This window comes from Apodemus sylvaticus, chromosome 18 (genome assembly GCF_947179515.1).
Source record: "Apodemus sylvaticus chromosome 18, mApoSyl1.1, whole genome shotgun sequence".
Taxonomy (NCBI): Eukaryota; Metazoa; Chordata; class Mammalia; order Rodentia; family Muridae; genus Apodemus; species Apodemus sylvaticus.
In genome coordinates, this window is record NC_067489.1 from 58,479,549 (window position 1) to 58,498,239 (window position 18,691).

At 39.6% G+C, this 18,691-nt stretch overlaps 1 protein-coding gene and 1 pseudogene across 7 annotated transcripts in view; one reads left to right on the top strand and one right to left on the bottom strand.

Annotated features, from left to right (window-relative positions):
- Window positions 1-18,691, top strand: part of Nek1 (NIMA related kinase 1) — a 328,855-nt gene that overhangs the window by 250,846 nt on the left and 59,318 nt on the right. For all 7 annotated transcript variants that reach the window (XM_052162458.1, XM_052162463.1, XM_052162456.1 and 4 more), the window contains 2 exons: window positions 5,568-5,731; window positions 11,953-12,055. In XM_052162458.1, the coding sequence (XP_052018418.1) occupies window positions 5,568-5,731; window positions 11,953-12,055 (267 nt within the window). The remainder of the gene's footprint in view (window positions 1-5,567; window positions 5,732-11,952; window positions 12,056-18,691) is intronic.
- On the bottom strand, window positions 7,679-17,914 carry LOC127668720 (homeobox and leucine zipper protein Homez-like; annotated as a pseudogene).

Below are 18,691 nucleotides of genomic sequence, written 5' to 3' on the forward strand. Positions count from 1 at the left end.
CCGTCGTTTGTCTCCAGTTCCATCTGCCTCTGTAAAGTGTGTGTGGCTAGCTACTTTCTTCTTATACCAGTAATGTTTATCTAGAATTCTGTAGCACTTGTTACGGCCTAGTCCTTATTTGTGTGTATTTAATATAATGTAATGTAATAATAAAAATTAATTCATGTGTGACATTTATAAAATCAGTTAAGACATTCATGTGGTCGCTTTGATACAGCCCCCCCCCCCAGGGGAATCTCACAAATCAAATACAAAATCAAATATGCTCGTTAGAATTTTTCACATAACCTTGAAAATTAGGTTCTTAGAAGATTAGCTGGCCACTGGCAGACTCTCCAGGATAGCTGTGCCCACCCTCCCGTGCTCTCGTGTGCCCTGCTTATGCTAAGCAGCAGCACGAGCTTCCTGAGTGTGTGGCCTGCTGATTCTGTCTCTGCATTCACTCACCTTCTCCATTGCCAGCTCCCTCCTTTTCCACTGCCACTCTGCCTCCTTTCATGTACCTGGATAGCCAATCGCCTCAGCAGCCATTTACTTAGATTCTTCATTTCACACATTGTCATTGCGCAAATGTGACTCTGTAACCTTGGATAAGTTAACGTTTTTGAGTTTATTTTCAAAGCCCAGAGCTTCTCTGCTTTCTCAGACAGAAATGTCTTCAGCCATCCTTATCCCATCAGCCTTCTCCTTTGCTTTCATAAGCACTGGCCTGTACTTGTTCTCAGAAGCCTAGTCCCCGGGGTTCCCCTTCCTGAGTGTATGTGCCTCGCCTTCCCTCCCCTTGAGTAGTAAGGAGAACCTGCTGACGTAGCTCCTTTTACATGATTACGTTATATGATAAATGGGCACCCCATGATTACATTGACAGAGCAGACTCCTTTATAGTAGACTGGAAGGGAAAAGAAAAATACGGACATCTGTGTCTGCTGACCTGGACAATAGCCACCAGCATGGATGTGGCTAGAAAGTATAGATGACTTCTGGATTGTAACAGTGATCGCTAGCCAGTGACTAAGGAGAAAGTGGCCTTAATTATGAAAATACACTCCCTAGAGCCAGAGAGCTCTGAGCCTTCGATATGAATGTAGCCTTCCCTGGCTTACAGCTAAATAGACCTACCTAAATCATCTACCTACCTAAATCATACACCTGTCAAAACTAGAGAATTAGATAATAAATAGATATTGTTTTAAGCTGTTTAGTTTGTGGTAAGTTTTTGCACAGCTGTAGGAATGGATGCGTATTCCTTTGTACTGCCATTTTTCTTTTGACAGTGAGCCAGCTGTCGCTCAGCTTGCAGTTAAGCTGTCAATCACTTGTCTGTTGCTCCCACTAGCCTCTCAGCATGGAAGTAGACAAGAGGTGGCTATCAAAATGGACTGCTGACCATTCTTGTTTCTTCTCTCAGAGTTATAATGTGGACAGAAGTATGTCTTGTTTGTTTCATCTGTATGTATAGATATGCATATATACTTCCTCAATTTGTATTGCTTTCTGTCTTTTGAGATGTTTTTCACATCATAGGTCAGTAATTCAGTTTGAATCTCTTTTCACAAGTCAGTACTTGGGTAAATGTTATATAGCATTGTAAGTACTTCAGTTTTATGTGAGTAGTACTTATTACTTCCTGGTCAGTAAGCAATAACTCAGGATTTGGTGCATAGTTTTGTTTTTGTTTGTTGGTTAGTTGGTTTTTCCTTTTTTTTTTTCTTAAGATAAAAATTTATTTATGTATATGAGTACACTGTTGGCTGTCTTCAGAAATACCAGAAGAGGACATTGGATCCCATTACAGATGGTTGTGAGCCACCATGTGGCTGCTGAGAATTGAACTCAGGACCTCTGAAGAGCAGTCAGTGCTCTGAAATGCAGAGCCATCTCTCCAGCCCCCAGTTGGTTGTTTTTTCACGACAGGCTTTCTCTCTGTTACTCTGACTGTCTTGGAACTTGCTCTGTAGACTTTGCTGTCCTTGAACACAGAGATCTGACAGCCTCTGCCTCCCAAGTGCTGGGATTAAAGATGTGCATACCCAGCTGATTTGGGTCCAGGGTTAAAAATTAGCTTATTCTAAATTGACCTGTGGGCCAGGACTCTTGCCCAGCATTTGTGCCAAATTCACCAACAGTATTGAGAATTTGCTGGTTGCTTCCTTACTCCTTTAAAAACTTTTCTTAGATTTATTTATTTTACTTTATATGTGTGATTGTTTTGCCTGCATGTATGTATGTGTATCACATGCAGTGCTGTTGGCCACAGTGATCCGCAGCGGGTGTCACCTCCTCTGGGACCCTTGTTACAGTTGGCTATGAGCCACCATATGGAAGATGAGCTGAACCCATGCTGTGTGCAAGAAACATTATTTTTGGATAGTTAGGTACTGTGTCTTTAATAATGTTTGCTTCATTTTGTAAAATTCTGTAATGCTTTCATGATAAAAAGTAAATTCTATTAATGTTTGTACCTGTTCCTAAGTTTAAAATATTTTCTATGTCAGACTCTTTGATTTCTGCATAGTTGCCAAGGACCTGGAGTTGGAGTGTAATGTGAGAAATTCCCAAAGGAGAGATGGATGAAAACTGAAAATTAAGATAATTCAAAGTCAATGTTTTTATTATGTATAGACATTGTTGTTCAAAGGTATAAATATCTGACTTTATTGAACAGTTGCCAAATTCAAGACTTCTTGGCTATGTGCCACCATGCCTGGCTGGTTGATCTGTTTCCAATGTGTTGCTTACAGATTCCTTTTTTAAAATACATAATTTGTACCTAGTTTTATCTAGTGATCATGATAAAAGTGTGAAAGTGTACCTTTTGTTAAAAGTTACATTGTAGTGTTCTTCATTAGTGAAAGTGGATCAGCCCATAAACATGCTAAGTTAAGGAAGATAGAAGAGTTCATGTTATATGCATGTATTCATGTGCAGTTTTAGAAAAGCAAACCCACACCATAGCAATAGAAAGATCAGTGCTTTGTCACTGTCTAAGAGGACATGAGGGCTCTATTTTGGAGTTATTGTGATAATAGCAGTGGCTACCGGAATAAGTATGTTCATCAGTACCATCAATTTAGTCCAGAGAGGGTGCTCAGTGTGTAAAGGTGCTTGCCACCAATCCTGGTGTCCTTTGTGGGATCCTGAGAACGGACTCCTGTGTGTTGTCTTCTCATCTCCACACAGGCTCCAAAGCATCCAGAAGCACAAATGGAATGCTAAGACTGTCCAGCCTAGGCTTGTAATTAGGGAGACTTCGGTGTGTACAAGCTAGGCCTCTATAAAGATGGTTTTTACAAGATTGTGTTGCTTCAGCGTTCTGACAGGATTTTTGACATTTTGTATAGATATCTTCAAAGATGTTTACTTATGCTCACTTTACTAGAAAGAAACATTAGAATTATTTAAAGTCAAGATCTTACTATTGAACAGAGTAATCAGTTGTGTAGATGTGATTACTTTTTAATAGAATTCTAACTCTAAAATGAATATTTTTAAATTTTAATTTTATATCTGTGTATGTGCGTATGGAGGTGAGTCTGTGGGTGGCGACCAAAAGAGGTTATCGGATCTCCTGGAGCTGCACTTAGAGGTTGGAGGTAGTTCCGAGCCGCTGACCATGTATGCTGTGAACCACCCCCTGCCCACTGAACCATCTCTCCAGCCCCTTCCAGTGCGTGTTGTGAGGATGTGTGAGAAGTCCACTAGGGTTCAGCTTTCCACTGAATTATTTTTCTGATTTCTACTGCTTTTTATCCTGTCATTTCAACATCTTTTTTAAAATTTGTTTCTTTGTTTTTGCTTGACTTTTGAGACAGGGTTTCTCTTTAGCCTTGGCTGTCCTAGAACTTACTCTGTAGACCAGAATGGCTTAAAACTCACCTTACCTTTGCCTCTCAAGTACTGGAATTAAAGGCACATGACACTTGAACTGACTTTTAAAGTAGACTTTCTCATAAAATTTTATATATAGTATCAAGATGTTAAGACAAATTTTCTCTCATTGGACTTTGCAGATTTTTTGTTTGATTCTAAAATTGGTTGTTTTATTTTATTTTATTTTTTTAAGATTTCTATATTTATTATATGTAAGTACACTGTAGCTGTCTTCAGACACACCAGAAGAGGGAGTCAGATCTCATTACAGATCGTTGTGAGACACCGTGTGGTTGCTGTAATTTGAATTCAGAACCTTTGGAAGAACAGTCAGTGCTCTTAGCCGCTGAACCATCTCTCCAGCCCCCTGGTTCTTTTCTTTTATGGAGGAAGAGTTTTGAGATAGGGTTTCTCTGTGTAGCCCTGGCTGCCCCAGAACTCTCTCTTTAAACCAGGATGGGCTCAAACTCAAAGATCAACCTGCCTCAGCCTTCTGAGTGCTGGGATTGAAGGTGTGCACCACCACCACCTCGCTTTAAAAGGTGCTGCTCACCCTGCCTCTCTCACTTCCAGTACTGTGAGATCACTGATTTTCTTTCAGTGAACTCCTACATTTATCAGCTAGTCTGTTCAACGTTTTCATTGACAGTCTTCTTACCTTCCTGTCATAGAGCAACTCCTAGTTTTCTGCTTTTGTCTCTCATTCTTGCTTTTGTGTGTAGTATTGATGAACTTAAAATGTTTCAGTGCCCTGGAAAGTTTATTTCATGAATGCCTCCTCCCAGGCTCAGTACCGCTTAGCTGTAACACCTTTTCAGTGTTTAATACTCTGCTTGTCTACCTTCTAGTTGTCTTTATGATCACACTTCCTTCTTCCCCCTATTGAGGCACACACACAAAACATGCATGTAGTTTATTTTAGTTACCTTGACTCTTTTCTTGTCTGTTTTTTTAAAAAGATTGTTATCAAGAATGGGCTAAACAATATCTTTCTCCAAGACTTTAAAAGTAAGATAGATTTTTGCCTATGGCGTATTTTTCTTTTCTGGTTTGTGAGTCTGCTTATTACTTTGGAGTACACCTACTTTATTCATTCACTGTATGACTAGGATACTCTTTTACTTTTGTGGCTTTTTTTTTCCAATTTGTTTGAAAAATATTAAGAGTAGGTATGTTTCTCCTCTTCTATATGATATAAAATATACTTAAATCATGTATTTACCTTCATATCTACTTGGTGGATAGATTTGAGTATATCAAAAGTCACATGCATAGTTAATTAAAATTTTAACTATGATATCAAATTCTGTTTGACTTCAAAACCACGTATATTTAAACATCACAGAACTGAATTATAAAATGTAGGATATAAGCATGTTTAAAAAGTAATAATAAGTAAAAAAGTAATCATAATTAAGATTAGGTTTCTTCATATTTATGTGAATTTACTGACATCTTAATATTTTAGTTTGTCACATCAAGTTATTCTTTACTGTTAGTAGCCAAGAATACTACTGTCTGATTGCTTATGTAGGAAAACCTTTTACTTTTGGCTGTGTGTTTATTAATATGTTAAAACTAGGAAATTGCTATGTTTAAGTTAAGCATTGAAACTGACTTTTTCTTTAAGGCTGGCTCGGGCCTCTGTGGCCTGTAAGATGAGCGTGGTGTGTCAGAGCTCCTTGTTTCTTCCCCAGGCTTCCTTTTTTGGCAGCGGAGGGGCTGTCTCTCCATCACCCTGCTCTCCTCGAGGCCAGTATGAGCATTACCATGCCATTTTTGACCAAATGCAGCGCCTGAGAGCAGAAGATAATGAAGCAAGGTGGAAAGGGGGACTCTATGGACGATGGCTCCCAGAGAGGTATGGCTGTGCTCTGCTTCGCTTCAGAGAAAGGCGGGAAAGCCACTATGGCTGTTTGTCTACAGAGCAGTTCCACCTGGAGTTCATCCAGGATTCCCCAGTGAGGCTTCAGGTCACTACCATTCCCCGATGCTGATGCTATTAGGAAACCTTTGCAAAGATTGAAGGCCTTGTCTAAACAAGCCGGTGCAGACAGGCTGCACTGTGATAGTCCCTGCATTCACCCTGTGCACCACTGTGTGGTTGTCAGACAAACACTTGTAGGTGACTTTTCCCAGTGTCTGACTGAATATCTTTGCTTTCTGGATACAATGAATCTTCATGTGCAAATCTGACCCTTGATTACACTGTGACAAATGTGTAGCTCTTCAGTTCAGCCTGATTATTGTGGTTTATTTTAGTTCTTTTTTTTTATTTTTTTTTTTTTTTTTTTTTTTGGTTCGAGACAGGGTTTCTCTGTGGAGCCCTGGTTGTCCTGGAGCTCACTTTGTAGAACTCGAACTCAGAAATCCGCCTGCCTCTGCCTCCCAAATATAAGGATATATAAGGATATATAAGGAGTACAATTGTGGCTTATTTTAATCTTTAGACAGAACATACTGTTTAAAGGATCATGTGATAACTTTCTGCCGACAAATGGTTGTAATAATTTCATCTACTTGATTTGAATAAATCATAGCATGAACTTAAATAGAATTGCACTTGTTGTAACTTTCCCCCCAGTTTTATAGAGTGAACATAGAATCCTGTATATAGTAGGTAAACCCTCTACCACTGTGCTATATGCCCAGCAAAGCAATTTTTTACTGTTACAATCATGCCCAAGTTCAGTTACATATTTTTTTCTCTGTTGCTTTCTAAGTGTTTTATAGTTTAGTGTTTTACATTTAGGTCTCCCATGCATTTTGAGTGGAGCTTTTTTGTGGATATAAGATAAATATCTAGGTTTGTTTTTCTTGCATGTGGATGGATATCCAGTTCCATAATATTTCTTTAAAAGACAAATCATGGCTACCTTAAATAACCTGTGTTCTTTGGTCAAAGATCAACTGCTTATTCTGTATGACTTTTTTTCTGAGCTCTGAACAGTGTTCCTAAATAAATGCTGTAGAATAATTTTTTTTTTTTTTTTTTTTTGGTGTTTCAAGACAGGGTTTCTCTGTGTAGCCCTGGCTGTCCTGGAACTCGCTCTGTAGACCAGGCTGGCCTCGAACTCAGAAATCTGCCTGCCTCTGCCTCCCAAGTGCTGGGGTTAAAGGTGTGCGTCACCACGGCCCAGCTGTAGACTAAATCTTAAGCTCAGGTTGTTTCGGCACCCCAGCTTTGTTCTTCTTTCAGCACTGAATAGAATATTCTGGATCATTTCTTCTCCCTAATAAATTTAGATCAGTTTGTTCATATCTACAAGTTAACTTGATGGGATTTTGACTCAGAGTGTGTTGAATATACAGGTAGTATAGGAAGAGTTAACAGGTTGACAGCGAGAAATTGTCATACTATGTCTGGAATATTCCTCTGTTCTTTGATATCTTTTAGCAGACTGTTAGTGTTTTCTTCATATTGTTTTCTGTGTGTGTATCACTTCATTGTGATATAAGATAGGGCCTCAATATGTTGACAAGCAGTGGCAAGAACAATTAGTGTGAAAATCTATTAAGTTGAGGCAGCTATGCATGTTTTTAGTTAGGCACTGTTCAATAATTCTAATAGTGTATGCTAATTGGTGTGTTATACTGGCAAACACTGCACATAGACTAGAATGCTGAATTAAATATATTTTACTTCTATGATAGTTGATGTCAGTGTCATCATGATGCAAACCAGAGATCGGAGGCTTTATCTAATCACAGTGGGGTATACTTCCAAGACCCTCAGAAAGAACCTTACCAAATAGTCATATTTTTTTTTTGAGAAGAGAAACAATTTTATTTTTGGCCTTTTTAAATTATTTAGCAATTTGGGGCATGCGCTCTATTTTCAGATGACTAACCAACTGTTACCAGTGATTCCCTGTTCTAGAACATCACTGAGTTAGAAGACCATGGTCCTTCTGTCCACAAGACAGATCCTATGAAGAGGGAAACATCTTCTTGTTAGATACAAACTGGAGCACTAGTAAAAAAAGGAAAAACAAAAATTAAAAAAAAAAAACAAAACTAACAATCTATATCAATCTGAGCAAAAAGTAGTGTCAGGTTTGTAAATCCAAATCTGTAACTCCCCACTGCCCTTCTCCTCTGTCACACTGCTATGTTTCAAAACAGATTCTCACACAGTCATTTGTAGGCAAGGCTGACCTTGACCACCTTGCTCTTCCTGTCTCAACCTGCCAAGTAGAGTGGTCACAGGCACTATGGCTGGCTCATTCCTGCCTCCAGTAAATATACACACTAATAGTCACACTCTGATTATTAAAAATTTTCACAAACTCTGTATGTAAAGCTTTACCCTGAGACAATAGAGGGGATTTCATAGAAATAAAATGGTAGAGAGATTGGTCCCATTGTCAGAAGCAAGAACAGTCTGCAGTGAATTAGTGACAAATCAAGTAAGACATCATCAGAGGGGTCTGAGGATAAGTCTATTACAAAACCAAGATACTGCAAACACTAGCTGCGATGTGCTTGGACATGCTCAGAAAGACAGGAAAGGCACAGAGGATTCTCTGACAAGTGCTGGGGTGCACTGGGATCAGTTGGATCACAATACTTGTCTCCATTCAGGTTCCCTGTGGATGTGGGGCTGAGACATGACTTAAGAGTCCTAAAGAACAAGAGCAAAGCAAGAGCTCTTTTCAGCCATTATTTGCCCAGATCCCAAGCTATCTCTACATGGAGGCTGGAGAATTGGATTTCTGTTGATCTAATACATTCAGTTTATCCTGGTCACCCTCTCCAGTCTACTGTCAGATTACCCATTATGCTTACTCAAGAACACAAACTTCACAAGGACAATTTCAAAAAGGCTTAAACAGTCACTAAATTGGTCAATATTTCAGTAATAGACTCCCCTTTGCCTCAGCCTCCCTCAGTCCTGTATGATTACATCATCATCATCTTCCTCTTCTTCCTCACTATCTTCTGGCAGTTCTTCCTTCTCCTCCTCCTACTCCTACTCCTCTTCCTCTTCTTCTTCCTCCTCTTCCTCTTCATCTAGATACACTACTTCTTCTGCTGGCTTTGGCAATTGAGAGTCAAACCAGTCCAGCACTTGCTGAGTGCTTAGTCTTGATGCCTGACTTAGTTTAAGGACATCCGCTTCCTGCAGCTGCTGGACTGCCCAGTACCTCTCCAAATGTTGTATATCTGGTGGGGGCAGTGGGGCTGGTAGAGGTGGCGTCTTGGCCCATTCTTTCAAGGAATGAGTTGATGGTGTAGGAATAGCTGGATCTTGAAAACTAGGGGTACCAAGTACTGCATTGTCCTGAAACCATTTCAGCTGTCTATGCTTCAAGGAATATCGTGTCACAAAACCATTGAATAATCTCAGGGCGAGGTAAACAGTGATCTGTTGTAATTTATGGCAAGCTTCTTGTCGTGCCCATTGGCACTGTAGGAAAAGGATTTGAGTATGGCCAACTGTTCTTTGGTCTTATGCTTAGTCTTTTGCTGATGTTGCATATCTGGGGAAAGGGATTCCGTGCGACTAGCCCTACTCGGTACTGAGTTATTCTGTAGCCTTTGAGGCCAGAGTGGTTCTACTTATGGAGACAGTGCCTGCTCGGTAGGTGAGAATGACTGTGAGATATAACCAAAAGGCTGGAGTGGTTGGCTCCATTAGCCAATACCTGGAAAGGGGGAGAAGAAGTAGAGGAAGACAGACGGAAGTTCCACTAGGCTCGGACTCCTCCTTACAACTGTCATCAAGTAATGAGATCAGAGGGGCTTATCTGACTGATGGACAGCTGCGGAGTGATTCCAGGAAGCAGTCTTTCCACTACATGACTGGTCAGGACTCCACCTGCCTGCTCCTTAGAGAGGCTACTGATCTGGAAATCTTGACAATCTGATTGGTGGAGAATGTTCTGCTGCCCATCATCAAAGGCTCCTTAACTGTCTGATGATTCAGTGGCAGCTGTGATACCTGAGAGGGCTCCTCAGGCTCAACCTTCAATATGAGTGGGCTCGCTAAGCACAAGAGGACTTGGTCCAAGAGCAACCTGCTCTGGAGGGGGCAATGGAGGCATCTCCTGTGGGGGCCTCACTGCCTGATGTGTGAAAGAGACAAGAGACTTGAAAAGGAGCTGATCTCGGTGGTCACCACTCTGGCTGGATTCTCTTTTATCTATTCAGATGACCAGCTAATGCCATGGCGGAGACATTGGGCCATGAACCAGGTCTTTACCTTCTCTATCTGCAGCCCATGCTGCAGGCAGAGGAGAGCTATATCTGCCAGGCTTGGATAGGGGAAGTAGCTGAAGGCTTGTAGCAGGCTCTCATTTCCATCCAGCTCACTGGTTTGGACGGCTTGAGTCCACACAAGCTGTAGCTCCTCGGAGGGAGACAGATAAACCCTGCTGCGAGCTGTTGATACTGTTGGCATCTTTATTAGGACTCATGCCATGCTCTGGTTTGTACTCTGCAGAGACAGCCCCAGGCCAGGGCGGGAAGGCAGGCCAGGGTAGGGGATTCAAGAGGGAGAAGGGCTACAGCAACCCCAACTCTAATCATACATTTTGAATGACACATTTGAGCATGGTAGTTAATACTCTACTGTATTTGGCTCAGGCTTACATACACAGGGAGGTTCAGGGCATAATGTCAACTTACCTGGGTATATGCAGAGGCATGCTGAATTCAGACCAGGTCCTCTTAGTTGATCTCAGTTTTATAGTGTGTAATATGTCTGCTCAAGGACAGCATATGTGCACATCAGAGACATGCACAAATGTCTTGTTATTATCAACCTGCTCTGTTCAAGCTAACATAGCTTGCTTGGATTTCAGAAATGTTATGTGGGACTACAGTAACCATCTGGAATAGCTGAATATCATAGTAATTGGCTCCTAAACCAGTTATAGATATTATGTAGTCCTAGAAATTTCCTATGATGGAAATTCTAAAGAATTTCTCCTAAATAGCATGCAAGGTAAAGAACTTTAGATCACTGTCATTCACAGTGTCATGGTAGATAAAATATAGTATATTTTAGATTTTTCTTTTCAAGTATGTGTGCGCGCACGTGTGCACTTGTGTGTGTGTGTATATATGTGTGTGTGTGTGTGTGTGTGTGTGTGTGTGTGTGTGTGTGTGTGTGTATACACATAAGCGCAGGTGCCTGTGAAAGTCGTGTGTTACATCCGCTGGAGTTGGAGTTAGTGGTGGTTTTCAGCCAACTCACATGGGAATCAGGAATAGAACTCAGATCCTCTATAAAAGTAGCAAGTGTTCTTAGCTTCTGAGCTATATCTTCTGCTCTGCATTTCAAGTTTTTACAGCTAAATTTCTTATTTAAAATATTTTTTTATGTTTCAGTTTTTTGCTTTAAAAAAGTTGAAGTGATTGTGGAATGAAAATTAGAAATTTTAAAATGTTTACTGGGAAACAGAAAAGGCTTATTTCATGATTTTTTTCAGAACATATATGTTAATTATTTTCCAAAAAGAAGCTACAGGAAGTTCATATACTATACTAGTCACAAGCCAAATAGCTGGAACACAGAGAATAACTTGCTCAACTTTCTTACTCACCTCCAAGTCTAACTGGTTACGTTTGACCTCCTGCCTCATCACGGGGGCTGGGTTACACATGTGCACATTTGTGTTTGCCTGTGTGCTTATCATGCTGACTGACACAGTACAGGCTGTTCAGTGAATATTTATCACCTTCTCATTTGCTGTCTCTTCAGCATATTTACATTCTTTTCTAGTAGTCAGCCAAGTATGCTGAAATAAGATGAGAAAAGACTAAAGTCAGTGACTGCTTTTACTTTTTCCCTAACTTGTCCATTTTACTGTCTGTAAGTAAAATGAATCTTGTCAAGATTTGAAGTAGTGTTAGGATTTTGCTTATTTAAAAAAGTAGTAAATAATATGATTAAGGCAATAAAGACAGCACACACACACACACACACACACACACGCACACGCACACGCACGCACACACACACACTCCTCCTCTTCTTCACAGAGACTATTTTATTTCTGCTTTCATATACTAATTACAGTTTCAATGTGGAATTTAATGCTGAAAATTGCTGACTCTGTGATTTCTCCAAATTAGGCAAAAAGGACACCTAGCTGTAGAGAGAGCCAAACAAGTGGAAGAATTCCTACAGCGTAAACGAGAAGCTATGCAGAATAAAGCCCGAGCCGAAGGACATGTGGTAAGATATTATTTTATTGGGATTTTGAATATATCAGTATTCAAAGTTAAGGCCTGGAATGATGTGAGTGTAAGTAAAAGGAATATGATGTAGCAGTCTGTGCACAATAAAAGATACTGAAGATGTTCAAAAGCAACATAGAGGTTATGTTTTCTCATAAATCTTGTTCATTAGCCTGTTTTCTGATGTCTTTTATTGATATCTTGTATACCAAAGTAAAATTACATCATCACTTTACATTCTGTTCTTTAAAGGGAGAAATGGATATAACAATCTAAATATTCATATTAAAGATATAAGTTCTTAAGTTGCTGGAAATTTTCCCAATATACTGTTTGATTTAATATTTCTTTCTTTAAAGATTTTTGTATATTTATATTTTGATATTTATATTTTTAAGATTTATTATATGTAAGTAAGTACACTGTAGCTGTCTTCAGACATTCCAGAAGAAGAGTCAAATCTCGTTACGGATGGTTGTGAGCCACCATGTGGTGCTGGGATTTGAGCTCAGGACCTCTGGAAAAGCAGTCAGCTCTTAACTGCTGAGCCATCTCTCCAGCCCTGATTTAATATTTCTAAGTGGCAAAGAATTTTAGGGGAAAAAAGGTAAATAAGTGTTGTGAGTGAATACACACACACACACACACACACTATAGTATTTGTTGAAAAGCATGTTAGAAACAAAATAATTACTTTAAACCATCCAGTTAAGCAAATTACAAAATTAAGTCATTTATTTAAAATATTAAGCTGTGAGGTACTCACCTCACTGGTTGGAAGTCTCCCTAGTTCTTAGCTGCAGAGCGCCCAAATGTGCTTTGATCTTTTGTCAAAGCAACTGAGGATTGCTTCTGTCCTGTCATCTCCTTGTGGAGCCTCAATTTATGTAGAAAATGCTTCAAGGTATTTTTTTTAGACTTATCAAATGTGTATAAAAAGCCATAATTGGTAACTGTAAATTTATTAAGTTAACCAATATAAGTTTTTTTTTCCTTTTGAGATTATATTATAGAAAAATGTTACAGCTTTTATTGGTCACTCTTTATATTTTTAGCAGGCATACTCCAATTTACTTTCTTAATAATCTGGAATAAATCTGTATTTGTGACTTTCCTCTGTATAGGAGAAGATAATTTCTTGCTTTCTCCCTTTCCTCAGTTTTCCTATTAATAGCATCTAAATTTTTGATCGCTTTTTTTAAGGGCTTTAAAATTGCTTTGTAGCCTAGGCTGACCTCAAACTCAAGACCTTCAGGCCTGGTTGAGAGCTGGGATTAATGGTATGCACCCATCCTCAGCCCTGGTTGTAGACTACTATCATTTAAAATAGTTCCTGGAGCTGGAGAGTGCTCAGCAGGTCAGAGAGCCTGCTGCTCCAGCACAGGCCCTGGGCTGGTTCTCAGCACCCACACCCAGTGACTTAGGAGCCCATAACTGCAGCTCCTCAGGCCTCTGCAGCTCTGTGCTCGCTCTGTACCACGGACACACCGACACGCACGCCATGATTCACAATAAAGTTAGAGTCGCTTAAGCCGTGATACTTACAACTACCAAGATGCAGTGACTTTTCCCGCCACTGTTTTGGCTTAATCCTGTGATTCCATCATCAGTTTATTCGTGGTGAAGAATGTCCTCTGGTATTTTATTTAAAAGACATTTTCCAAAATTTGTTGGGAAAATGCCTTTTTTTTTCTTTTGACATTTGAACAATACGTTGTAACTTTAACCTGAATTTTTAGGTCTGAAAAGCATTTGGCCGGTTTTTTTTTTTTTTTTTTTTTTTGGTTTTAGTTTTGGTTTTTGGCTTTTTTTTTTTTTTTGTCTTCACGTGTGTATGTTTATTGATTGATTAAGATTTTATTAAAAAATTTTTTTGTCCTGTTTTTTTACTATGCTTACTATACTTGAATTAGTATGCCCCGCACTGTGCACTTTACTGCAAGTGTTTTTCATTAACTATTTGGGGGCTTTAATTATTTAGAAATAATTTGACTCATTGAAGGTTGACTTTAAAGGTTCCCCGAGGCTGTAAAGAACCACATTCTCTCCCATGCTAACTTGGCCCCTTTGGAGTACCCTTGCCTTACTGGTTCTGAGGTCTTTCTGCTCTGCCTGCTGCAAACAGGAAACAGTCACAATCTGGTTAGCCCCTGGTGTGAGCAGCTGTGGCCCCTCAGTGAGAGGCTCTTAAGAACCTCTTCACATTTCCAGCGCGGCTTCCCTGTGCTCTCTCTTCTCTGCTCTGACCACAGTCCCAGCAGCCTTCAGCTTGCCCATGCCCTGATGATGCTTCCTCCGCTCAGAGGGGCCCTGCAGCTCTGTTCCAGTTCCCTCTATTGTGCTGCTGCCCAGAAGCTCTGGCCAGACAGGAAGTAACTGGGCTTCCTTCCCTTGCTTCCCTCTGCCAAGAATCTACCCCATAGTGTTTGTTATCTAGGATTTGAAAACCACATTTTCTTGTATATTGCCTAAACTTTTGACATAATGTTAGTGTAGCTCTAATCACATTGCTCTGTCACGGCTATAGGCATTTATTTTATTTTATTTTAGTTTAGTTTAGTTTTCTTTACTTCTCAGAATTCCATACAGGTACACAATGAAATATGTGTGAATTTATTTCTCATTTCCCCTATACATTCCCTATCACATATTCTTTCAACTTTGTCTTTTTTTTTATTTGATATATTTTTTATTTACATTTCAAATGATTTCCCCTTTTCTGGCTCCCCACTCCCCAAAAGTCCCATAAGCCCTCTTCCCTCCCCCTGTTCCCCCATCCACCCCTTCCTACTTCCCTGTTCTGGTTTTGCCCTATACTGCTACACTGAGTCTTTCCATAACCAGGGGCCACTCCTCCATTCTTCTTGTACATCATTTGATGTGTGGATTATGTTTTGGGTATTCCAGTTTTCTAGACTAATATCCACTTATTAGTGAGTGCATACCATGATTGATTTTCTGAGATTGGGTTACCTCACTTAGTATGATGTCCTCCAGCTCCATCCATTTGTCTAAGAATTTCATGAATTCATTGTTTCTAATGGCTGAATAGTACTCCATTGTGTATATATACCACATTTTTTTTTGTATCCATTCCACCACTGAGGGATCCCTGGGTTCTTTCCAGCTTCTGGTTATTATAAATAGGGCTGCTATGAACACAGTAATCCTTATTACATGCTGGGGAATCCACTGGGTATATGCCCAGGAGTGGTATAGCAGGATCTTCTGGAACTGAGGTGCCCAGTTTTCAGAGGAACCGTCAGACTTATTTCCAGAGTGGTTGTACCAATTTGCAAACCTACCAGCACTGGAGGAGTGTTCCTCTTTCTCCACATCCTCACCAACACCTGCTGTCTCCTGAGTTTTTAATCTTAGCCATTCTGACTGGTGTAAGGTGACATCTCAGGGTTGTTTTGATTTGCATTTCCCTAATGACTAATGATGTTGAGCATTTTTTAAGATGCTTCTCAGCCATCCGATGTTCTTCGGGTGAAAATTCTTTGTTTAGCTCTGTACTCCATTTTTTTTTAATAGGGTTATTTGGTTTTCTGGGGTCTAACTTCTTGAGTTCTTTTTATATATTGGATATTAGCCCTCTGTCTGATTTAGGGTTGGTGAAGATCTTTTCCCAATTTGTTGGTTGTCGATTTGTCCTTTTGATGGTGTCCTTTGCCTTACAGAAACTTTGTAATTTTATGAGGTCCCATTTGTCAATTCTTGATCTTAGAACATAAGCTATTGGTGTTCTGTTCAAGAACTTTCCCCCTGTACCGATGTCCTCAAGGGTCTTCCCCAGTTTCTTTTCTATTAGCTTCAGTGTGTCTGGCTTTATGTGGAGGTCCTTGATCTATTGGAGTTGAGCTTAGTACAAGGAGATAAGAATGGATCAATTCGCATTCTTCTGCATGCTGACCTCCAGTTGAACCAGCACCATTTGTTGAAAAGGCTATCTTTTTTCCACTGGATGTTTTCAGCCCCTTTGTCGAAGATCAAGTGGCCATAGGTGTGTGGGTTCATTTCTGGATCTTCAATCCTATTCCATTGATCCGCCTGCCTGTCACTGTACCCACTACCATGCAGTTTTTAACACTATTGCTCTGTAGTATTGCTTGAGGTCAGGGATACTGATTTCCCCCAGAATTTCTTTTGTTGTTGAGAATAGTTTTAGCTATCCTGGGTTTTTTGTTATTCCAGATGAATTTCAGAATTGCTCTTTCTAACTCTATGAAGAACTGAGTTGGGATTTTGATGGGTATTGTGTTGAATCTGTATATTGCTTTTGGCAAAATGGCCATTTTAACTATATTAATCCTGCCAGTCCATGAGCATGGGAGATTTTTCCATTTTCTGAGGTCTTCTTCCATTTCCTTCTTCAGAGACTTGAAGTTCTTGTCATACAGATCTTTCACTTGTTTGGTCAGAGTCACACCAAGGTACTTTATATTGTTTGTAGCTGTTGTGAAGGGTGTCATTTCCCTAATTTCTTTCTCAGCATGTTTTTCCTTTGAGTATAGGAAGGCTCAGTAGTTTGCTTGAGTTGATTTTATAACCTGCCACTTTGCTGAAGTTGTTTTTCAGCTGTAGGAGTTCTCTGGTAGAGTTTTTTTGGGTCACTTAGGTAGACTATCATATCATCTGCAAATAGTGATAGTTTGACTTCTTCCTTTCCAATTTGTATCTCTTTGACCTCCTTATGTTGTCTAATTGCCCTAGCTAGTACCTCAAGTACAATATTGAAAAGATAAGGAGAGAGGGGGAAGCCTTGTCTAGTCCCTAATTTTAGTGGGATTGCTTCTCTCCATTTAGTTTGATGCTGGCTCCTGGTTTGCTGTATATTGCTTTTACTATGTTTAGGTATGGGCCTTGAATTCCTGTCCTTTCCAAGACTTTTAGCATGAAAGGATGCTGAATTTTGTCAAATGCTTTTTCAGCATCCATCGATAGCATTGATGGATTTCCTTATATTGAACTATCCCTGCATCCCTGGGATGAAGCCTACTTGATCATGGTGGATGGTCGTTTTGATCTGTTCTTGGATTCAGTTGGCAAGAATTTTATTGAGTATTTTTGCATCAATATTTATAAGTGAATTTGGCCTGAAGTTCTCTTTCTTTGTTGGATCTTTGTGTGGTTTTGGTATCAGGGTAATTAATTGTGGCTTCATAGAACGAGTTGGGTAGAGTTCCTTCTGTTTCTATTTTGTGGAATAGTTTGAAGAGTATTGGTGTTAGGTCTTCTATGAAGGTCTGATAGAATTCTGCACTGAAGCCATCTGGTCCCATGCTTTTTTTGATTGGGAGACTTTCTATGACCCTTTTTATTTCTTCAGGTGTTATGGGACTGTTTAGATGATCTATTTGATCCTGATTTAGTTTTGGTGTCTCGCATCTGTCTAGGAAACTGTCCATTGCCTCCAGATTCTCCAGGTGTGTTGAGTATAGGCTTTTGTAGTAGGATCTAATGATTTTTTGAATTTCCTCAGTTTCTGTTGTTATATCTCCCTTTTCATTTCATTTGTTAATCTGTATACTGTCTCTGTGCCCTTTGGTTAGTCTGGCTAAAGGTTTATCTATCTTGTTGATTTTCTCAAAGAACCAGCTCCTGGTTTTGTTGATTCTTTGTATGGTTCTCTTTGTTTCTACTTGATTGATTTCAGCCCTGAGTTTGATGATTTCCTGCCTTCTACTCCTCCTGGGTGAAATAGCTTCTTTTTGTTCCAGGGCTTTCAGGTGTGTCATTAAGCTGTTAGTGTATGCTCTCTCCATTTTCTTTTTGGAGGCACTCAGGGCTATGAGTTTTCCTCTTAGCACTGCTTTCATTGTGTCCCATAAATTTGGGTATGTTGTGTCTTCATTTCCTTAAGGTCTAAAAAGTCTTTAATTTCTTTCTTTATTTCTTCCTTGACCAAGGTATCATTGAGTAGAATATTGTTCAGTTTCCACGTGTATGTGGGTTTTCTGTTGTTTTTGTTGCTATTGAAGACCACTTTTACTCCACAGTGATCCCATAAGAGGCATGGGATTATTTTGATCTTCTTATATTTGTTGAGGTCTGACCAACTATATGGTCGATTTTGGAGAAGGTACCATTAGGTGCTGAGAAAAAGGTATATTCTTTTGCTTTAGCATAAAATGTTCTATATATATCTTCTAAATCTAATTGGTACAAATAGTTTCACTGTGTCCCTGTTCAGTTTCTGTTTTCCTGATCGGTCCATTGAGGAAAGTGCAGTGTTGAAGTCACCCACAATTATTGTGTTAGGTGCAATCTGTGCTTTGAGCTTTAGTAAAGTTTCTTTTACCAATGAGGGTGACCTTGCATTTGGAGCATAGATGTTCAGGATTGAGAGTTCTTCTTGTTGAGTTTTTCCTTTGACCTGCAAGAAGTGTCCCTCAGAGTCTCTTTTGATGACTTTGGGTTGAAAGTCAATTTTATCTGATATTAGAATGGCTGTTCCAACTTGTTTCCTGAGACCATTTGCTTATAAAATTGTCTTCCAGCCTTTTACTCTAAGGTAGTGTTTGTCTTTGACACTGAGGTATGTTTCCTGTATGCAGCAAAATGTAGGGTCCTGTTTACATATCCAGTCTGTTAGTCTATGTCTTTTTATTGGGGCATTGAGCCCATTGAT